The sequence below is a fragment of the Magnolia sinica genome, chromosome 13 (assembly GCF_029962835.1).
Source record: "Magnolia sinica isolate HGM2019 chromosome 13, MsV1, whole genome shotgun sequence".
NCBI lineage: Eukaryota > Viridiplantae > Streptophyta > Magnoliopsida > Magnoliales > Magnoliaceae > Magnolia > Magnolia sinica.
This window is the reverse complement of record NC_080585.1, coordinates 9,421,840-9,446,839: the sequence shown is the minus strand read 5'-3', so window position 1 is coordinate 9,446,839 and position 25,000 is coordinate 9,421,840. Positions and strand designations below refer to the sequence as shown.

Below are 25,000 nucleotides of genomic sequence, written 5' to 3'. Positions count from 1 at the left end.
TAATTAACTTTTTAGTTAAAGTCAAACCTAACAACTATTGCCCCAAGCTCCGAGATGGGTAGATATCCAACATATGATAGAAATATGATAATATCATTCGTTATTCAAGCAGTCACTCAATGTATAAACAAGATTAAGTGATATTTATATGATAGGATTCGTCCTTTAATGATGTGTTGCACTTTTAGCTTACATACGAAAGGACTTTTCAATAAAGATAAAAAGAAATAAGATGTGAATTTTTACAGTCGGTCGTGAAGAATAGCTGCAAAATACCTCTCTAATGCAAAACTGAATCCAGTACGTAAGTATAGACTCAAATTACAGCTAAGATTATTAGCTACTTGTTTAATGCTATGGTTTACACTACGAAATGTAAATGGTAAGATGAAAATAAACGATTACACTAAGAAATGTAATTTACTTGACAAGAAGTAAATGACTATACTATAGAATGTAATTGAAATGTAATTGAAAGATAATGTTTGGTTATAATTGGGTTGGTATGAGATGATTTGCTTTGCTAAATTTTTTTACTATTAATAACCTTAATCTGACCATATAGATCTTTCTCATGTTCTGATAGCTGCTATAATCGATCGGTACTTCGTGACTTTCTCTATTTCTTCATTTGTCATTGTCTTATAACTGCTTCTTTACAATTGTTCTTACATCAGCCGCTTAAATAATAATGTGGCATTACTTGATGTGTTTAGCTGTATTACCAAAAAAAACATATTCGCACATCTCTGCATATCTTCAAATACACTATGCGGATTCATCCAAATAACCAGTAACTTGCTATGATTGATTCTCATCAGAAATGATTACAATAGAGATGAACATCACCCCCCACGTCACTCCACCTTTTGAAAAAAGGTGAAAGCTACATGCAACCCCTTATTAATGTAGTATGAATTACCTACACGTGGTGATACCCCGATAATCGTCCTCGACTGACTCATCACAACATGACAATGGTAACTATCGTTACCGAAACAAGAGTCAAACCCCGTTTCGACACATGTTCTTATATCATTTTCAACTATAACACCCCGATCTTTTCAATACCCGAGTATTGAAAGTTTTCGAGTGTTACCATAAAATTTAATTTAATATATACATGTGTATGTCATCAAATTAGCCTATCCTAACCTAACATCTGTTCTTCAACCTAAATCTGATCGTTCGGAATAATCTTCTTACATATATCAAGTCATCTAACAGCTGATTTTAAGATATGATCATCATATATCCAAGTATTCTCACTTGTTCATTACAACTGACCATTTCTTCAACTATTCAGCACTAGGTAAAGATATTTGATTGCTCACTTTAAGTTTAGACCACCCGATTATAATAAACTAATTACTTGATCTTTACATCCGCTCGTATACGTATCGAATCGAGATTATGATCCATTCATCTTGTTCGTCACATATAAAAATGCTTAATCCACTATCAGAACTACAATCTGAGAAACTTACACATGTGAACACGTCACTTAATCATCTAATAGTATACATGTTTTACATCTTTATCAATTCAAAAACCTTTTTTGTGTTCATCTGTTTATGAAATTGACCGTACCTCCACCTACATACATATTTAGAGTACTAACCATCAAGTTTTACTGTTTTTAACATGTCATCTGACCATCCAATATGTTAGTTGATATATGTACCTTTCCTCAATTAATTTGGTAAATAACTCTTTAGTCATAATGACTTAGATATAAATATTTTTTGTAAGAATTGCTTAAAAACGTTCTTATAATCATGTAGAACTATTAGAATTTTTAAAATTTTCAGATCAACAATAATTATGAAAATGTTATTAACCTATACCTTTGAATTCTAGATCAAAGAGTTTTCATGATCCGTTTGATGTGAAATTTTGTCCCATTTTTATATATCATAAATTAATGATACACGTCGAATTTCAATCCTTAGATTATTATAAAAGTGGCCTAATTGACAAATCAGCCCTTTGATAATTGATTTTATTGTCTATTGAGTGATGAAAGCTCATAGGTGTGCTAGGATATTTTCCTTCATATGAACGATTTAGATTGCCCATCATATAAACTGAGTGTGAAATGTAAAAAACCCACTTGGGTAAGTTTTTTCTTAGGCGCGAAGTTACCCTTTTAAGCTTACGAACTCTTTATAAATTTGGATCTTCCGATTTAACCACTTCCCGCCGTCCATTGTAACTCCAATTTGAACCACACTTTGTCCTCATATAACTATGAAATCTTACAAAATTTATATCATGATCTATAATACTACATTGTTAATGTTGAAGCTAGTTCCTTTTAGCGTAGTAGGTGAAATTTCATATTTAGGTCGTTTCTCACCATCAATCAACCACCAAATTTTGTCCAACCATTTGTCTATCATCTCTATGTAATCAATTCAAAATTGAGCCCTGATCATTAAGTGTGGACCGTTAATTAAGGTCAAGTCCATTTTAACACCTAGTATGAGAATTTTCAAGATAAACTTACTTAAGCATCAGATCAACTCCGCATTTAGTCTTGTGGCCCAAAAGTTGGATTTGCATCACTTTCGAGCTCATGACCATTATGACCGACCTAAAATTGTTGAACAAAGTGGATTTCCAAAAACCCATCATAGGGGACCCTACCTGATTGTAAAAATCAGACCTAAAAGAAAGAAGCTTTGCCCACTGCGACTGCGGGTGATAAAAATGGGATCAAGAGAGAGAACTCCCAGTTATGAAAATTTCCTTTGATTTGAGCTGTTCAAACCTCAAGAGAGAGAATTCTGACCCTTTCCAACAAGAAAAGGGGATGAGAGATACGAGAAAGAAACGACATTCCACCAATTTTCCCATAAACAAGACGCATTGTGCGGAAGTTCTTTCGCAAAACCTACCAATTGAAGGTTGCTAAACTTTTGATCTATAGTATCCACGAGCTCCATCTGATCGATTTAAGCCATCCACCAAAGACGGATTGTAGAGAAACTGTGTCAATGTAAATCTTCCATTGACGTAGTCCACCTTCCTCGCCAAGAAATGACAGTCGTGGAGAACTGTCCAGCCACTATTTTCAAATCCTAACTAATCATAGTGTGGCCCATATGACTAGCAAATCATGATCAATAAAATAGGAAGCCATGATTAGACATAAATGACCAAACATCCCAACCTATTCACACACGCTGTGTGCGTAGGAGATTTCCACACGCCATATAACTTGAGTCAATTCCTCTTCACGTAAAAAAATAAAAATAAATAAATAATAATAAATAAATAAAAAAGAAACACTCTCTATAATCGTATATAAAAGCTTCCCATCATTAGTCGTTTAACAACAAAGAGAGAGAGAGAGAGAGAGAGAGAGAGAGAGAGAGAAACTGGTTTATGGAGGAGAATGATATGCATTGCGTGGGACTCACTGAGTCACCAGCTGGGTCCAGATTTAAGTCAGGCCTCTACAATGCTAGAGGTGAGTTAGTTCGTCTTTTTTTTCCCTCTTATAATATGTAGGAGATTGTATGTTTTATTTCAAATTTTAATTCCAACTTAAATAGTTGTAGAATTTTCATTAGCAATGTGAATTAAGTCGACTCAGTAAAGAGCTTCATTGAAATTCAGGTTTTGTCGGGCTGAGAAGTAATGATTAACGAGGCAAGTCTTCAATCTACGTGACATCTTATGATAAGTTTTCCTTAACTAGTATTTCAAAATAAAATAACCTAGACGAATATAATAGACGAGACCCTAGTTTAATTCCTAACTAAATAAGTTGTGTAATTGAAAAGGAGATGTTAAATAATCGAAAAAAGTGTTAAATATGTACATAAAACAAATATATCAATTGTTAGAGTATTGAAACCTTGATTCCAAATAATTCGTAAAACAACCTTCACCTAAAATTTTAGGCAGGAAACTTTATTTCACGAATTTCTTTAAAATCAAAATCTCAAACTTGAAAGAGTAAATTAAAGTATTACAACAATCATCACACAATTGAAATTAAATACATTCAATCCATCAAAAATAGAAATAAAGCATTCACCACATGATACAAAGAATTATAGTGGTTCTGTGCTTTAAAAATAGCCACACCTACTCCACTCCTAAAATTAATTTCCTCATAATTTTAGCTTTCACTATGAAAAGGTTTTCTCAGGGTCACCTTAATAACCTTATACAATTCTTATGATTTTCATGAGCTATCACAATAAAAACCCAAACTGACATTTTAGCAGGGTATCTCAGACAAAACATTAACTGAGATTTTAACAGGCTATCTTAGAAAAACTTAAAAGAGTTCAGAAGGTATACTTATCTTCACCGTAAAAGATGTAGCAGAAACTTATAGCAAAAGAACTTCTTTCTTGAATGTGAATTGTTCCGTGTTCAATTAGATAGACAAGGTCTAGGGTTCTATTGATTTTAATTAAGTTAAATTTAAAAGCTACTTAAATCAATTCTCTTATATATCAAAAGAAGAGTATAGTTTACTCTCTTACATTAAATTTGAAACATATGATATAAAAGAGAATTGAAAAAGCTATTTAAATTAAATTATAAATATTGTCTAATAGCTTGCTAATAACTTGAGCTTCTTTCTCTCTTATAGAAGGATTCTGATAATTAATTTGTGTAATTTAGAATGAGAGAAAAACTCAATTTATAAGTAAAGAAGTTAGAACTTTGGCTAACTCGAGTCAGGCTTCGACTAACGTAAATTCAGCGGATTCGGTTCAATAGATTTCAGATTACACGGGATAAGAATTATCCAAAGTTCGGTTAGTCGAACAACACAATTTGTTTAGCAAAATTTGACCTTTGGCTGGCCGAATTCCCCCAAATTTCAAAAGATGATGTTGTTGGAATTTGACCCGAACTTTCTCAGGTTACGAGAATTTCAAGCTCGAGATAGCCGAACAAAAACTCGGGCTAGCCAAATTTGCAACAAAAAATTGTTATTGCTTCGGGCTTCAAGTTGGGCTAGCCGAAGAGGCTTAGGATGGTTGAACCAAAAGTTAGGCTAACCGAATTCAAGAAAAAATAAATTTTTTTAAAAAAAACTCATATTTAAACAATTTGGAAAGCACCTAGTCCTGAGGTCTTTCTAGGGTTTTATACCACCTGAGATATATCAAATATTTGATTCTTCTTTAACTTGAACTTAATCTCAGATTTTATCTTGAATTTGAGTTCGATCTTTTCTTGAACATTAGCCAATCTTGAGCTTAATCTTCTCTTGATTATAGAACGATCTGAAGCTTGATCTTCTCTTGAACATAAACTGATCTTGGGTTTGATCTTCTCTTGAACATAGACCGATCTTGAAGATCTACTTTAAAGTGGTTTTGTCTTTACGAAATTTGACAACTTATGTGTGCTCAATATTTTAGCACTTACAATCTCCCCCTTTGTTAATTTTATAAAAAAATATTTTAACATTACAAATATGCACATACATTTTTTAAAGTCTGAACTCTTGTAATCTAAAGTCTTGTGAAGTCCAAGTCTTCTTGTAATCGTCAGCTTATTAACTGATGATGCTTAACTGGCACTCCTCCTGGGAAATAGACATATAGCATTCCATACACATAACATTCATACATTTCATACACATAGCATTCATCCATGTCAGTCATTCCATACATACTCTCCTACATTCTTTCCCCCATACATTATATATTAATAGCATAACATTGGTATCATTTCTCCCCTATACTAGCATATCTCTCCCCCTTTTTGTCACAAGTTGACAAAGGAAGAATAAGATAAATAAAAAGAGCATGTAGAAAGAGAATAATGATAAGCATATGAAATTTTCAACCATATGAAATCATAAAGGTAAGCATATGAAATATGTTAAATTTTAAGGGTAAGCAAGTGTCAATAAAAGCATCTAATGTACCAAGACAAACGCAAAATAAAGTTTAGTACATAACCAGTATAAGTTTGAAAAATAAAGGTAATCTAGCTCAATCCAACTTAGAGGAAGGAGCAAGCATCGACGGATCATTTTGTCTCAAACTCCAGGGGATATGATGGTAGTACTTCTTCATATACTTCATTGTAGACTTTTGTGTTTATGACAATGAAGCCTGTGATACATGCAAGGACTCCACTTTCTCCTCTAGTGTTGTAAGTCTCTCATCAAACTGAAAAGGATGGTAGTCGAAATTAGTTAGATCATTTGAATCGTCCAACTCATTAAAAATATCTTCCATGGTGGTGTTTGTAGTTGACTATACTTCCTCTTCTTCTTCATTTTGTTAAAGAAGAGGTTTGAGGTTCATCATATTTTGGAGTTGTTAAATGGGAGTTCGAATTCTAGTGCCTCATATGTTGGAATTTGAACATTGTAGTGGAATACAAGACAAGTCATGAGATGAGTAAAGGGAATCGAACCGTATTTGGGATGCAAGCGAAACCGAATGATGATGTAACAAATTAAGGAAGGCCGACAGACATACATACCAGATATAACAAAGTGAAATACTCTAAGCATGGAGTAAGATCAGTCTTATTCCCGGCTTGAGGATAAACGTTGGACGTAAAAATCTGATGTAATAAGCGGTATTTTGGAAGCATTTAGTTAGCAGGAAGGACATTACATAATCGTCATTCAGCATTAAAATGACATAATTTATGAGTGATGGCTTGTTTTTTAGAGTTCGACATCTTCTCTGACAATGTGGCAATTTGTATTCCATCTTCCGCAACAACTATGTCCATCAATACCGAAATAACGTGCGGCGTTATTGTGAATGTCTCTTCCACAAATTTAACTAAGAATGTCAAATTCTCAAGTGAGACATTACAAATGGATGCATACATGCCTTGCACGATGGAACGGTAAGCCGTTCCACCCCAACTCAAGATGTGTTTTTATCCAACCTCTAAGAGAATAGGAACAAGAGTAAACCTAGCAACGTGGTCTAAGTTGACAGATTTTTCAATGATTATGTCTCTTGTGCGAAAATTCCGAACATAATCCTGATCATCCTCTGACAACCGTAGGCTCTGCACACCAAGAGGGGTTAATCTAGACGATGAACCGGCGCGATTCTTGCGAGCCGTTTTCTTAGTTCTATATTCCATATTGGTTTGCACAAAAAATAATAATAATAATAATAACAAAGAAAATGAGTAGATCATATTTGAATCAAAACTCACAACAAAAAGGATTTCAAATGATAAAAAATCTACTCAAATAGGATTTTCATGCATCATGGTGGACCCTAGAAACGGAATGCTGACGTTATTCAGCATCATTATCCCCACTATTTTCCTTGTGGTCATGGTCCACTTGAACTTTAGATCTACTTCATTTTGGGGCTCATGCCCCTAAATTGAGCTGGCAAAACATGGTGCCAATATAACTCATGCATCCTGGTGGACCCCACATAGTTGAGCCAACTGCTCCATGGATAAAACACATGCATGGACACCCACTGGCGAATTTCTCTCCCCATAGAATTCATGGGACTACTGTGACACCCTGTCCACCAGTTTCTCCATATTATTTTAAGACATGGGCTTAAAAAAATGCTAAGACATGATTAGAAAATAAAGCAGATCCAAAACTGGAGTGACCCACTTGGCACGAAACACTGGATATTGAATGACCATCAACATTGAATACCTCTCCCCTTCAAAAAACTTGTGGGGCCCTCCTTAATATTTGTGATAAAATCATCCCACCCACCACTTCCATCATATCATTTTAGGGCATGAACCCCAAATGGAAACAGATCCGAGACTCAAGTCGGCCACATGTCACCAAACAGTGGCTATTGAACGACCACCATTGAAACTCTCCCACAAAATAAAATAAAATAAAACTAGTGGCACCACCATGATGTTTGTGACAAATCAACCCCTCCCATCACTTTTGCCATATCATTTTAGGGCATGGTCCAAAAAATGAGGCAGATCCACAACTCAGCAGTCCACATGGCACCAAAAAGTGGGTATGAACACCCACGTTGAATCTGTCCCTCGAAAACTCATAAGGCCCACTATGATATTTGTGACAAATCTACTCTATCCACTACTTTGCCCAGATCATTTTAAGGTGTGAGCCCAAAATTGAAACAGAACCATGACTTAATTAGTTGGCCACGTGGCATGAAACAGTAGGTATTGAACGCCCACCATTGAATCTCTCCCTTGAAAAAGTTGTGGCCCTCGTGACCATATCCACCACTTTCGCCATATCCTTTTAGGGCATGGCCCAAAAATGAGACAGATCCTAAACTCAAGTGGGCCACAAGTATGAAACTGTGGGTTTTAAAGGCACGTGGTAAAATCTCTTTGAAAATTTTGTGGGGCCCACTGCGATACGACAAATCTATCATGTTCACCACTTTATAAGCTAGATCATTTTATGAGATGGTTCAAAAATGAAGTAGATCTACAATTCAAGTGGGTCGCATTGTATGATAGCGGATATCAGATGCCCACTGTTAAATTTCTCTTGAAAAACTTATGGGCCCCACCATGATGTATGTGACAAATCTATCCCGTTCACCACTTTCGCCATATCCTTTAAGGGCGTGGCCCCAAAAATAAAGCAGATCCAAAGCTCAAGTACTGGCCACAAGCACAAAACAGTGGCCGGGGTATTGAACACCCACATAGAATATCTCCCTTGAAAATTTTGTGCGGCCCATAAATCTGCCCCATTCACTAATTTCACCAGATAATTTTAGGTAGTGGATCCAAAAAAGAGTCAGGTCCACAACTCAAGTAGGCCGCATAAAAGGAAACGGTGAGTATTGAGACAATTGTAGGGCTCACCGTCATGTTTTTGAGAAATCCATTCTTTCCATCTGTTTTTCCTGATCGTCTTAAAGGATGAGCCCAAAAATGAATTAGATCTAAAACTCAAGTGAGCTTCACATAAGGAAACATACGGACACTTCCTTGACTGGTTATCACAGTTCTAGATGCGGATTGTGTGGTGACATGGGCCTTAGTGGTGTCCAGACTTTGTGGGGGCGGTATGATTATCCACACCATCCATCCATTTTGCCAGCTCATTTTAGGGCATGAGTCCAAAATTGATAAGTATCCAATGCTCAAATTCACCACAACCTAGGACACATGGCATTGAACTCCCACCGTGGAAATCTTTTTAGGGGTCGCAAAAGTTTTGGATCAAGCTGATGTTTGTTTTTTCTTTTCATCTAGGTCCGTGTGACCTGATGAACAAGTTGGATGGCATATTAACATCTGTGGGCCCCAGGAAGGTTTCAAAGGTGGAGTCTTATTCCTCACTTTTTTCAATGGAGTGGTTAGCTTGAACTGTGGATATTCTATAATCTTGGGCTTTATGACTTAAAATGAGTCGATGGATGGTGGTGTGGATGAAACACATACATCATGGTGGGCCTGCCCGATGGAATCTTGAGACCATGGAAGTCCTTGGTGGTAGTTTCACCTCGCTATCCACGTCATGTGTTTATGTTCTAGAAGGCATGTGGCCGCCGATTTAGAAGTAAGTATAAACTTGATCCTTGATATTTCAGATGTCACTTTTGTTTTGTGGAAGCATAATAGATGGGTGAAATTCCCATGAACATTAGGGTGGACCCCACCAATCTTCCTATTGCAAGATGTTCATGCCAAGAGCTAGCTTCAGCAGGGAGTCGGGAATAGTAGAAGTAGGATATTGGAGTCCTTTTTATCATACAAAAATAAAAAGGTTAAACTGTATGCATGATTAGCGGCAAGAAGTTTATTGACTATATATATATATATATATATATAAAGATGGTTTTTAATAAATAGTTTAAAAGAGCTTTGCTAAAGCTTTTGAAAGCATCCTTTGAAAGATATATAGCCGCCGTTGTTTTCCCAAACAAGCACTTCCTCTCCTTCTTTAATGCATAAGAAAAGCTGCTTCGTCTTTCTTTTTCTTTTCCAAGCGGGAAAAGCGTTTGAAAAAGGTTGCTGCAATCTCCTTTCGTTCCACTTGAGAACGTGCATGCATGCAAGGACACACTTCTTTTTAGTTTCACTTGAGAGCGTGCATGCATGCGAGTTAACATGAGTCCATATGGCATGCACTACCACTTGAGACTCACCGTGGCCCACCCAAATTAAAGTAGGGACGACAATGGGCCACGCAGTCTATGATTATAAGGCCATGGCTGGGCCTGTCCCTTAAATTTCGTCCAGTGACGATGGATTGACCCTGTCTACAGACGTGAAATCTAGTCCATGTTGCACCCAGGTCAAAACGTGGGGCCACATTTTGGAAGCATATGGACGACTACGAGAAATTCAATTTGTAAAGTAGCATGATTTCTTAGTTATGGCATTTACATTATGGGATACACCTGACGGATGCTACAATCATGCACGCATTTGAGATTGCTGTGTTATTCTATCATCTTCTTATTGGGCTGGGGCTATTGCCACCCCCTAATCAAAAGTGCGCAAGTGCTTTAAATAAAAATAAAAATAAAAAAAGCAATCCGCATGTCGTTCTCTCCATTAATCCATCTCTAAGCAGGTGTCTTTAGTCTCAAGATTCTACGCCAGATCTCCCATTTACCACATTCTTATTGCATTTAATGGAGTCATTGTACAACATTGGGGGCTTTGATTTATCATGAAGGTAGAATTGCTACCATAAGGTTTTTTTCTTTCTTTTTCTTTTTTTGTGTGTGATTAGCCCTTCATTCGAGGGGTATTTTCATCTTTTCAATTAATTTATAAGAGTGGCTTGCTCTCACTTCTCTTCTTCTTTATATGCAACACACATATAAAAGCAAGATAATTAAGGATAGACTGAGTGGTAGACTGAGTGAAAGATACCTCATTTCAAGACCTCAAGATACCTCATTTCAACACTGAGGTCTTGGTATCGATCCCTAGTGGGGGTGGCTAACATCGTTTCAATTAAGAAGGCCTATGTGAAAGCCATTCTGCTTATTATGTAACATTCTCATTTTACATTTGTTAAGTGTGTTAGTGTTAGGATGTGAACTTAAAGAGGCAAATCTAAAGCTCCAATGCGCCATAGCATTGGAAGAAATTGGCATGGCCCACCCACCTTTGAAACCCTTCTTCCTTTCTCTCTTAATATAGCTACAACCCTCTCTCTCACGTGTGTTGCGCATGCCATGCCCCTCATGGTCTTAAAATAATAGTAGACTTAATCATGTACGTAGATTCATGACCATACCATGATGAAAGACACTTGATTTCCTTTAATTATTTTGGCACACATAAACTACATTCAAGGACAAACATGGAGTGTTTCAACTTAGGACTACAAGTGAATTGATAGAACCTCTCAAGATCATGGATATTTTCTCTTGATGTATGTCTTCCTTCATTTTCATCCTAGATCGATTACAAAGCTTTGTTCATATACAATGCATATATATCTAAGTAGGTATAAGTATGTTCAAGTACAACTAAGTGCATCTGAGTGCAGTCTAAGTGCATTTGTAAGTGTGTTCAACATACTTTCATTCACTTAGACCCACTTAGACCACACTCAAATGCACTTGGATGAACTTAGACCACACTTAAATGCACTTGGATGCACCTAAACCATGAAAAGGCACACGTACAAAGCTTTGTATAATTCAAGCTCTTTTTCTTCCTGTTACCAAAGCATTATAACCTTTGACTAAGAGAGGAACCATGTCCCACCTGATGTGCTTTGATTCTAACAACTGAGGCTCATGATTCAGTAATCCAAACCATTGGTCTGTTCTGTTGAAGGATGGACGGAACATGTCCCCAAAATATCAAGATTGGATTATCCCAGCAACCAACGTTAGGGCTTTTGTTTAGTTGAATGTTGACCGTTGTTTACCTGTATGCTACAAATTGAAAGGTGGAGTAGTCCAACAGAGGAGATTTTTGGGTTACAGTATATCCACGTTATCACACGAGAGATCTACGGTCTGGATTACCGAAACATGAGCCTTATTTGTCAGAAATGAAGACATGAGTATGCTTTCCAAGGTGGGCCGGCCCACTTAAAAAGTGATAAGTATACATGCTTTGATTAGGTCTAGTTGGTGTAGTTCCAAGCCCTCCTTTTCCTAGATTTAAACTCAAACTGGGTGAGCTTTTGAACCGTTGGATTCCATGGCAATCTCACTGGGCCCATCCGTATCCTTGTATCTATACCAACGAGAGCATGCAAGGAAATACCCAAAATTCACAATCCCTAAGCCAGCAATGAGGAAATAGAAGTACTCCAATCTCCCATTATTGAGATCCTCAGGCAACCAGTTGTGGGCCCCACCTCGATTCGTAGTCTGATGGACAATCGCAACCATCAAACTGCTCAAATAATTAGAACACGCCATACCGATGAAGAGGAGGGACCCAGCAACACTCCTCATATTCTCTGGGAACTGCTTGTAGTAAAACTCCACTTGCCCGATTGCGCTGAACGCCTCTGATAGGCCAGCAATACCAAGCTGTGGGACCAACCAAAGAGCTGACATAGATGAGATCGCACCACCACCAGATGCAGTTCCAAGCGTCGGATGATGAAGGGCGATGTACCGACGGTGACGTTCCACCAGGCCAGAGACTAGCATCGAGAATATGGAGAGAAAAACACCAGCACCCATCCTCTGGAGTAATGTGATCCCGCCTTCCTTGCCTGTCAGCCGTCGGATGAATGGGACCAAGATGCGATCGTAGATGGGTATCCAAATCGTCATTGTAATCATGGCGAAGATAGTGAACGAAGCGGCTGAGATCTCGTATGAGCCAAGGTGGCGATCGGATTGTTGGGCTTGGACGACTACGTATGTTGAATTTTGGACGATTGGGATGAAGAATAGAATACCAGAGCTCCATACGGGAATCACTCTCAATAGGCATTTCAGCTCTTCCACTTGTTGGATGCTGCAAAGCCTCCACTGATCAGCGGCCGATCCATCGGCGTTGATCTTATCTTCGACGGTCAAGATTGCAGCTTTGTCAAGGAACCTATTATCACAGTTATAAGTTAGTAATTTCAATTTCAGTGATTAAGTTGGTGCTTGTATTTTAGCAGGACTTGTATTTTCAAGTTCATTAAATGACACAAAGAAAGATGAGGTCGATCACAGATGACCACTCCAAATCCACGGAGTTTCTCTGGACTCCTCGAAGAGATTTATTGACTCCACGGTGAATGAAAACATAAATAAGTTAAAATAAATTGATTGATAATAAAATTGAAATTATAATCCTTTAAATAGTGAACGAAGGAAGAAGTTTTAGACTTAAACTCCCTAAAAATGTGACTTATTATAAATAGTAAACTTACTATTTATAGACAACCATGATTCCTACTGGACTTTATGGTTTTCGGCAAAAAAATTGGAAGTGTGCAATTTGACCTAACCATGTTTTTCTCTTAATTTTTCTAAGCCCTTTTCACGACTCCTAAAATTCAGACTATCAAAAGTGATGATCAAATTATTAAAACTTACTATTTATAGTAAAAATAAAATAAACTTTTAACCTTCGATTTCATGGAATCTCGCAAATCCAGTGTAGGCAACCCGATATAGCAGAATTTGTTGGCTAAAGTAGCTTCTCCTACCCCAAAATCATATATGATACGTCAAAAAACTCATTTTGATTTGTGAAATATAACTGTTTTAAGGTTCTAACGGTCCTGATCACACTTCCACCTCCGATCAGGCCATTTGTGGTCTATCTTTGCCATGAAAGTATCTGTAACCCACTCTACATCATGAAATGTTACAAGATATCACCTAGAACATGACATTATCGAGCCTTGGTGAGTCACACCAAGTCAGCTGAGTCTTGACAGATCGTGTCAAGTCAACCAGTTGAGTTCATGAGCTGTGGGCGCACATGATGGGTGGATTAGATGTCATGAACACATCATGGTGGACCCCACATATTGCATTATGAGTTAATCTAACCAACAAAGCTGTGAAGTAGACATTGGGTCATGTTCGAGTGATCGAAACCGTTTACATTATGATGGGATTCACCTTCCATGAGAGAGCCAAAAAAAAAAAAAAAATCTTACATTAGAATATTTTAATCCCTTGATCAGTTGACTTTTTATAATTAAAAGGCTGAAATATTTCAACGTTGAAATTTTATTTTTAATCCCTGAGGGCCAGTGAGGCCCATCGTCTGAACAGCTATTCTCTGACTTATCATATATATTGCAATGCGCCGGGAATATTCTTGCATGGCTCTTTATTAACATATGATATGAGGCCGGTTCCTCTACAAGTCTTCCTAGAGCAAGGTTACTGCATCCAACCTGCAGATCAAGTGAACCCACCATGATGGCGGGATGCTCAAAAAATCAAGCTTATCCAATTATTATGTGGACCACACTATAAAAAATAATGAAACCCCAACCAAAATCTCCAAATTCGTGTGGTGGCTAACATGATAGTTAGATTAGCCTAATTTTCTAGACATTCAAATATTACGGTGAAGTGAGCCTTTTAAACTAGTTGTATGCTACAATCACAGAAAGTGGGCCATGCATAATCCCTCTGAATAAGCTAATTCTGGCTGATATATGATAGGATAGGATAGGATATAATATAATATAATATAATATGACATGACAGGATCTTTGCATGTGTGTCCACATGAATGTACACATATACTAATAATTTCATCAACAGAAAAATGATTTATTGCTGTCAAAGCGCTGCAAGTTGTAGTGCTTCCATGGGAAGTGGCACGTGGAGATAACATGCTTGGACAATATTCCATTTCCTGACCATACACTTATGGCATGGTAAAACCAGAATAATTGTATGATTCTAACCTGTGCTGATCAATGGCCTATAAAATGGACGGTCAGGATCCTTCAAGAAAATTAAACAGGCCTATTCAGAAATTTGTACAATCTGTTTGGTGGAGCCCATCATATATTTACTCATGCTTTAAAAAATCAATTTGTTGAAGCAAACCTACACATCTAGATCTTATGTATGGCCTGGAAAAAGGGATGGCTAGCTACAAAGTATAAACTGGAAAACCAGCTTTTTGGATGGATGGGATCATCCAACCAGCATGATTTTGGCATCGTGACTAATAAAGTGAGTGCCAGTATGGACGGTCCCGATGGATTTGATTTGGGGTTTGAAAATGTCCTGCTGCAGATGGGAGCATCATAACTAATAGTGTTGGATCGTTTCTCATGATATGATGCAAAAAGAAAAGGAATGATAGCTGCACAAAATACTTCATACAGTATAATCCAATTATCCAAACTAAAGTAAAATGAGATATGATTCAATACAGTGGCTGTATCATAAGTTATGCTGCAGCCTTTTCTTTCCCACCAAAGTGTCATATAGGTTGATTATCTTATCCGTACAAGAAGTGGGTCACACCATGATGATTATGTGAGATGAAAATCAGGAAGATTGACACATACGCCAGGACACATCATCAATGCCTGATATCAGGTGATATGGCCCACCCAATTGTATTTCGTGTCAGGTGATATGGTGTGGCTCACCTTTTGTATGGAAACCACATGAAAGAAAAGGTTTGCAAGATCGGATGCTAGCTAGGTTGCGTTTGGTTGCACGGAATACCCATAAAATTTCGTGATATTTTGCATTATTATTAATCGGGAAATTTCATGATATCTGGTGCAACCAAACGGAACCCGGATTGCGTGGTCACCCATCACCACGTAGCTAAGTGGTGTCAGGACTGTTTTATGTGTTTTATCCACGGATGCGGTTTGGCTAATGACCCCACCACTAGCCATGTATCTGGTTTCATAGCTCTACAGGCCCCACCATGATGAATGTTTTTTATCCACGCCAATTCATTTTTCCAGCTCATTTTAGGGAACGAGCCCATAAATGAAGTAGATCCAAATTTCAAGTGAACCAAATCAGAAGAATCAGTGAGAATTGATGTCTTACTGTTGAAAACTTCTTTGGAGCCACAGAAGCTTTTAGATTAAATTGATATTTGTGATTTTTCTTCATTTAGGTGTGTGAGCTTATGAACAAGGTGGATGAAAAATAAGCATTATTGTGGGCCCTAGGAAAGATTCAGTGGTGTACTTCATTATCCCCACCATATACCATAGTGGGTCCACTTGAACTTTGGGTTTATCTCTTTTTCTTTCTTTCTTTTTTCATGCCCTAAGATGAAATGAAAAAATGGATGGACTAAGGGTGTATAAAACACATGCATTGTGGCTGGTTTTGGGGTCACAGCCAAACAATGTCCTTTATCCAGGCCATTTATCTGTTTTCCAGTTCATTTTAAAGCATAACCTAAAAATTAAAGCACATCCAAGGCTCTAAAGTGGACCACACCACAAGAAACAATGGGATAATGACATTCACCATTGAAACCTTCCTAAGAGTCGACTATGATATTTATTTTTCATCCAATCTGTTCATAAGGTCATAGACCTTGGTGAAGGGAAAACACAAATTTCAACTTAATCCTAAACTTATGCGGCCCTCAAAGGAAATTCGTTATCCCCACTGTTTCCATGGTGTGGTCCACTAGAGCTTTGGATATGGTTCTATTTTGAGCTTACGCCTAAATTCAGATGGCAGAAAGGATGGAAGGGGCGGATAAAATACATACATGGGCGGATAGGCACCGCAGAGTCTCCTGACACTACGTAGCTACGTGCTGTTGGGGTCACCACGCAATTCAGCGTCCGTTAAAAAGGTCACCGCTCCTTCGTTGCGATTCAGCATGTTTTTACGAAATCGGATTGCGTACTGAGTTACTCAGTAGCTCTTATCGTGTTGAGTAAACTGAGTTGGGCCCACCTTGAATATATGTGTCTATCCACACCGTCCATCCCCTTTTCCATCTAATTTAAAGGGTTGCGCCCAAAATTGATTGCATATACAAAGATCAAGTGGATCATACCATAGGAAACAGTGGGGATAATGATTTCCACCGTTAAAACCTTTCTAGGCACCACAGTGATGTTTATTTGTCATTTAACCTGTTCACAATATCATTAAGACATGGATGAATGGAAAACACAAATATTAGCTTGATCCAAAACTTCCATGGCCTCTAATAAATTTTAAGTGGTTGAAGATCAATTCAACTGTTTCCTGTGGTGTGTTCCATTTGAACATTTTATATGTTTCATTTTTGGGCTAAAGCTTAAAATTATGTGGGAAAATGGATGAACGGAGCAGATAAAATACATAAATCAGGGTGGACCTCACGGAGTTTACTTTTTTCACTACGCAGTCCGCTTCCTTTTTTTCACGTGACTTCCTTGTTTTTCTTCTGTGCTGCCAGAAGAAATCAGAATGACCCGTTGAATTTATGTGATTTCTGCATCCTAAAGTAAGATGTGTGGACCCCACCTCCTCAAAATCAAATGTAACGTTTTTCTTTCTGTTATCTTTTTCCTGATCCGTATCATCCACCGTTCCGCCATTAGTTTGTCTGCGCGTGAAGAGGGATGAGCAGTCCCACTCTCACGTGTATGAACCTGGACCACATGACGAATACCGAAAAGGCCGACCAAACTGCACGTTCGTCTGTGTTATCATTGACAATCCATGGTACAAAAATACCGAAAGTGGATGATCTCAACCATCTAGCCAATAGCATTAAAAATGGATAATCCAGATCAAACAAGGAAAAGTCCATCCATCATTGTACGATTATTCCATTACTTCAGTCCATCGATCATTGTGCGATTATTCCATTATTTTAATAATGGATTGCATTTGATTCCAAAGAATCAGTTTTTTAGATGATACTGAAGGTCCTTTCCGGATCCATATAATAATGGGCCATTATAATAGATTATAATAAAATGATGGTAGAATATCACACAGTTAAAGCTGTGGAGGAGACCGAGGGACTTGCATGAGAAAGAGAGAACATTTACCATAGTATATTGTATTTCGAACACTATATATATATAGGGTCGAGATGCGTGGGTGGTCGAGATGCGTGGGTCCCACCATGATGGGTGTCCAACGTCAATACCATTCATTTGATGGGTTTCCTTTAGTTTATAAGATATTCCAAAAATCAACTGTACACAGTCATGTGAACCATATCTTCTGAAACCATGTTAAGACATGCCTAGAACATATAAAAGCACTTGGCAGAGCTGACTTAAGTTTTGGATGCAATTGAAACTTGTTCTAACCCCTCATCCAAGTGGGACACATACAATGGATGGGCTGAATTTGTGAACCACATCTATGTCGGCCCAATAAATAATTATGAATGTTTTAATGAGAGGGTAATCCCTTTCAACTGTTGTATGTGGTGTGGTCCATCCAAGTCATGGATTGACTTGATTTCTAAGCCTACAGCTCATCAAGGAATGGTGCATCTAACTAATGGGGTAGATGTGCGACACACATCGTGGTGCCTACACAGCTCAACCTCATGGGAACTTTATCCCATGAGGTCGACCTCATAGTATTACACGGAACCTCATAGTATTACACACATCATGGTGCCTACACAACTCAACCTCATCGCATTACACACACACGCACACTAGTTCACATGGAACTCGTGCGAACTTTTTTGAGAACCCATCACATGTGATTTTCCTCCAAAATTTGAACGGTCTATGTGAAGCAGCACCTCATGGCCCAATTTCTACTTTGATCTAAAACTTTGGTTAGCCATGAAAAATGAAAGCAGTTTCCTCCCTGGAGTTGCATTTCTCTTTGCTATGGCCCACTAGAATTTTAGATCAAGGTGAAAATTTGTCGTTTGAGGTTTCATGGGATTCCTCATGATCACATGAATTGTTCGGATTAGACGCACATGACACGTGTGCAAAGGTGCACACTTGCGTTGGTGTGTAGGTGAGGAAGACACTCTCTCTCTCTCTCTCTCTCTCTCTCTCTCTCTCTCTCTCTCTCTCTCTCTCTCTCTCTCTCTCTCTCTATATATATATATATATATATATATATATATAATGGGGTTGCATGGCCTATGGGTGATGAAGGTGGAAATAGTAGCCTTTTGGCACAAGGGTGTGAACTTTAACCTGTCCATCCTTACCATGTCGATGATGTGGCCTAAAAAGCAAAAGCTTGTTAACTCATGTCCATCCCTACTATGTGGATGATGTGGCCTAAAAAGCAAAAGCTTGTTCACTCATCAAGTGGGTCATAGTTTATATAACAATTGAAAGGTTGAGAATAACTTGACCAGGTTTTTTTTTTTTTTTTGAGCCCATTAGCTTATTTCTAGTATTGCATACAACCGGTTGAGAAGACCAGCTTGACATTTGAGCCAGCACATCTCTAGATAGGAACAAAGGGTGTATCAATCAACAAGTTGAGTGCGAATAGCAACTTCCTAAACAACAAGATAATCACCTTTTCTATATAAACTTTCAATAGTAGATGAACGGATTACCTGAATTGATCCGTGTATGGAAGCATGGTGTTGATAGAATTTTTGTGGACAGGATTGAAGAGAGAGTGTGGTAAGCCATCCGGTCGCTTTAATCCACGTTTCCTAATCGCAGCCGTTAAAACCTGTATTATGCTAACAAATGGGCTTCCTTCGGGCTTTATCTTAACATAGACGCTCGAACCGATGAAGAAGAACACACATGATAGGAACATTAGAAATGTAGGGATCCCAAAGCCCAAGGCCCAGCTCACTTTATCTTGAACGTAGATGATTACAGTCAGTGAAACCATCATCGCGAACGTGAAGGTGAAGAAGTACCAGTTGAAGAAGCTGTTGACACCCCGCCTACCGGACTCCGTCGACTGATCGAATTGATCAGCTCCGAAGGCTAGGTTACATGGCCTAATTCCGCCGGCGCCGACGACTAGAAATCCAAGACCAAATAGTAGGAAAGCCATTTGCAATGGTGTGGGCCCCACACAAGATCCAGCATCATGAGTCCCACAGTGTGGGGGATGCAATTTGGCGATCGCCGCCGTTAGCATGACAAGGAGCATACCCTTCATACAAAGCACACATGATCTATTTGAGCATAACCTTTATAAAATACTAATTACACAAACACAATAAGAAACTTAGGTCCGTTTGGTTGGGGGATTCTATGAAATCATGATTTCGGTATACTTCATTTCTTTGATTCGCTGCACTAAAGCTGCAATTATTTATAAAAAAACTAAAAAATGCAGCTTTAGTGCAGTGAATCCGACATCGAGCACTTGAGGCACACCAAAATCAGGATTACACTTAATCTCAATTATACAGGATTCCCCATCCAAACAGATGCTCGAAAAATTTTCAAAATTTACATTGGAACGAGAAAATTATTAATTCTAATGTTTCCACTCTATCAATGGAATTTTTGAATCAATGAAAGTAAGACAATCACAATAATTGGTGATTAGCACTACCATAAGAGACGCGATCGATGCAAATCCCAGCGTCTTGAAGCGACCGAAGTAAGAATCAGAAAGAAACGCCCCGAATAATGGCGCCAGGTTTGTAGTACCAGACCAGATATTGATTAGTAGAGCAGCCGATACGCGCTTCATGTTGAAGATTGTAGTGAGATAGATCATGAGGTTGGAGGTGGTTCCAATAGTCCCAAGCTTCTCAAATGTCTCATTTCCTACAATTTTTTGGTACATCTTCTTAGAAATCAAAAGGGTCTGAAAAAAACAAAAAAAAGTTACATAGAGAAAGTGGCCATTTAATTGAAACATCCATACATACCTATGATATATGGCATAGCTTTCCATCCTCTATGCTTCTTCTTATCTTGGATTGCCTCTAATTTCTCTGGTTTCTCCATACTTGCTTGCATTTTATTCTTACTCGCCTCTTTCCACCTTATATATACACCACTGAAGTGTGTGTGTGAGAGAGAAATTAATAGAGAGATTGTATTAAATAAGTGAGGATGATCGCACGTGGTCCACACAAATTTTGTTTTATATCTGAAATTATATTGATTGATTCTGGCGAGTTGAAAATTAGTACATCAGCAAGAGTAGAACCGTGGTCTTCCCTTTAGTAGAGCGGCGGAATAATCAGCCACACAAATGTAATTGGCCTAATACAGACATCGACCGACCTCGCCATCAGTGTCAGTGGCTTATCATGTCTTGTTTGGTGGCGGTGCTCATCCCCATTTCACAATTACAAAATACCATTTACCACTGTTAGGTATCCATCAGCTAATCTGACAAATGCAGCCGTGTTTGAAAGCATAGTTACCGCGTTGGTGCTGTCGGCCGAACCGACTAAGGGCCTGTTTGGTAGATGCACAAAAAATGAGTTCATCTGTTTCACAGTGATGAATTACAGAGAATGATGGTTGGTTCCAGGATTATTTCAGTTCTTACCAAAAAGTGACATGGGCTACAATACCTAATTAGTATCAGAGAGTTGTACAAGAAACTACCTACTAAATATAGAGTTTTACAAGAAACTACCCACCAATACGGATTTTACATTCAGGCACATTTTCCAAAATAGTTTTCAATAAATTACCTAACTAATCTGATTAATCATCACTAGAGTACCTTCAGCTAGATTTTTCACTGCCATTGGGGTGGGCAGATGCCCAAGTGAGTGGCTTGAGTGGGCCCCACCTTGATGTTTATGTGAAATCAACTGGATGACTACTGGGTGAGTCACCTATATTGACCCTGCGCCTAGCATGGGGTGATGCACCTAGTAGTCGGAGCAGATTTCACATAAACATTATGATGGGACCCACAAAAGCCCAACCCCAGTCAAGATCACACAACTGGTCTCCTACTGGAGAACCTATCTCTCTTTCTACACATGCATATAGTGCGTATTTGCTTATAAGTAACAGTGCTCTTAGTTGCATGCATTGTTTACTTGGAGAGTCTAATAGGGTGATCGTTACTGTCCAAGTCCACAACACATTTCTTGAGATACATGAAAAATCATGCTGATCAAATGATCTAATCCATCCTTAATTTAGCATGTTTTTCTAGCTATTTCCATCTCTTTTCCTATCCATGGATGGGATGGTTATGACAGCCTAACAAAAGTGATTATTAGAATTATAAGCAATTTATGACGGACCCTAACAAACTGATGGAATTTGTTAATTGGACTGATTTTTCCGTAATGATCTTGATTGTCTGTATTAAAGGCCATTGATCAAATGGTTGCATTTGCTGGATTTGCATATAGTTGCATGCTAGCCAATGAAATATTTTCTGGACCCAATTAACAATAGGTCAATGGATTAGACTTAAGTGTCTCATTGCAACCAGCACTATAACTTACAGAGCTCTAAGAGCACAGGAGCATTATAACAACATTGTTTAGTGTTAGGGTGTGGACAGGGATATACTAATGCAAGAAAAAATGTGAAAAACAAGAAGAAGATTACCATCTTTCTCAAGTAATCAAGACATTGAATTTATACAATGAATTCTTGGATTGCTCGATTACGTCACACGCATGGAAGATCCAAAATCTTAATTCGAATAAAATTCACCCAAGAGAGTCAAATCTCTTTAAAAGGCTAAATTTACAAACAAATAAAAAAATGTTTAATAAGACTCTATTAGAGCATTCCTAACATTATTACAAGCAACTTCTAAAAATGCAAAATTCATAAAATTGCAAAATAGAAAAATATGATGAAAACGAAAAATTTTGAAAGTAGTAAAATTTTCTTAAAATCCCAATTTTGACACCAAAGATGTACATATTTGTAAAACGGATGAATTCAACTAGCATGGCACGTCAATTGACCCTAGATGCAATGTCACGTGAAGATCGAAAAGTTGTCCATTTAATTAATGATCATACATGTATCAAAAATTACAATAGTTTTACATTCAACACTTCAAGGGACAATTTTTACATATTTGAAATGAATCTCTTCTAACTATACATATATGAAACCCAATTACATCATGTCATACATAGGATTAGGCTCGATTTTGACATACTACTACTTTCATTCAAACTTCTTTTGGTCTAACAACACTAAGAATGCATTTGCAGCCCACTTTACATCATAAACCCACAGCGAGCCTAATCGTTAAGGGCTTGAATCAATACTGAAACCTGCACAATACCCATTTAGCTATACCCATGGGACTAATAGAGTCCGTTACCACCCTTGGAATTATTGAAAAGAGTAAAAGAATGGGAAATTATGGGGCCTACCAATGCTCGAGTTGGGACACACTTGATTTCTTAAGTCTTGAGTTCATAGACCTATACTTAACCTAATTAATTATTAATCCTCCATTACCTAGATCCAAACCTGGTTGACCACACGCGCTATGGTGGGAACACTTGCATGAGATATAGATCATTCATAGGCAAGCCCCAACTTGTACGACCTGGGCTCCTAAAGTAGGGTGGTCCATTGATCACATGAAAGTAATAAACCCACATGTCCAAGGTAATGGTCCCTCTATAGGTACATGATCACCTCACAATAATGGCACCATTGTAAGTGAGACTCTTCAATATTCACACCTTCCATCTACCATACACTATATATTATATGCAATCTCTAGGTCGTTATAGAAAAAATCCAACCGTTTATATATATAATCATATACTTAGTTGACCCATAAATCATTGACCACTACACTTTGAGGCGAATGCCCGTCCAAACGAGTTGGGTAAATATATAGTTTAGAATTTAAGCCATAACATTTAGCAATAAACAAATCTTTAGCTTAACAAGTACTCTCATAACGAAGTTAATTAAGTTGGCTCTCATCATTAAGCTACCAACTGACTAGAACTTTAATTATTATTATTATTAAACATGTCTCTCGTTATAAGAAGAGATTGATATGACCTACATTGCCATGCTAGCCCACTACATGTTATTATTTTTTATTTTATGTAAACTTTTAAAATAGTGAACTTTTTAAAATAAGATAATCGCCCCTTCTAGATCCATCATAACTTTAATTTGTCATCCAACAGGTTCATAAGGTCACTCAGACTTGATGAAGGAAAAACAAAAATATCAGCCCTCAAGAAGTTTTTATTGGTGTTTAATCACCACTATTTCCGATGTCGTGGTCCACTTAAGCTTCAGATCTTTAATCACCACTATTTCCGGTGTCGTGGTCCACTTAAGCTTCATATCTGCTTCATTTTTGGAGCGAATTAAGTGAGACCCTGGATCCACTGAGGTGGGGGGGACCCTTGACTGTGGGGCTTACGGTGATGTATGTGCCTAAAATCCATACTGTCCAATCATTTTGAAAGCTCATTTTAAGGCATGATCACAAAAACAAAGCTGACTTAAATATTAGGTGGACCACACCACAAGAAACAGTGTGATTGAATCCTCACCATTAAAATTTTCATGGATTCCACTGGAATGTTTATTTTCCATCCAACCAGTTGTAAGGTCACAAACACCTAGACGAAGAAGCCACACAAATATCAACATGATGCTTTTGTTGCTCACAAGAAGTTTTTAATGGTCAATCACCACTGTTTATTGTACTATGCTCCATCTGGGATTTGGAACTGCTTCATTTTAAAGATCATACCTAAAAGGAGATTTCAATGCAGATGGACGGTGTGGATGTAGTCACATATATCACAATCAGCCCCACAGTTAGGGGTTTCACCTAATCTGCTCCCCCTAAAATGATGGGGCAAAACAGATGAACGGCGTGGATATAAAACATATACATCACGTTGGGCCCCACAGCACACAACACATTGACGCACCACCTAATCCGCATTCTCGTAACACATGATTGGTGTTCTAGATTGCCTGTTGTTCTGTTCCAGCAAGGAGAAAGAAGCACGAAAGAGATATGGGCAGTGCGTAGAGGATCCGATGAGAGTGTGGGCCCGACCTAAGACACGTCTCTTTGTAGAAGTTTGCTACCTTGCACCACTGGCCTAAAAAACTAAAATGCTATGTGGGCCCAAATCCCGCGTCCTTTGAATGGAAATGTCGCCATGTGGTCGTCCGCCAATGGAAGGCCGGTGTGTGTTTCCGACGTCGGTGGTACCGTCCACCTGTATAAGGAAAATTAAAGGAATTTTGACCAAATAAGCACCA

The 25,000-nt window shown here is 38.0% G+C and overlaps 1 protein-coding gene across 1 annotated transcript; it reads right to left on the bottom strand.

The window, feature by feature from the left end:
* Positions 1–11,196: 11,196 nt before the first annotated feature.
* On the bottom strand, positions 11,197–20,830 carry LOC131222725 (protein NRT1/ PTR FAMILY 2.11-like). Its single transcript, XM_058217891.1, has 4 exons — positions 20,671–20,830; positions 20,349–20,566; positions 19,381–19,940; positions 11,197–12,972 (listed from the first exon to the last, which is right to left on the bottom strand). The coding sequence occupies exons 1-4, from the start codon at positions 20,759–20,761 to the stop codon at positions 12,081–12,083; spliced, it is 1,761 nt and encodes a 586-aa protein (XP_058073874.1). The 5' UTR covers positions 20,762–20,830; the 3' UTR covers positions 11,197–12,080.
* Between the last annotated feature and the right edge of the window lie 4,170 nt (positions 20,831–25,000).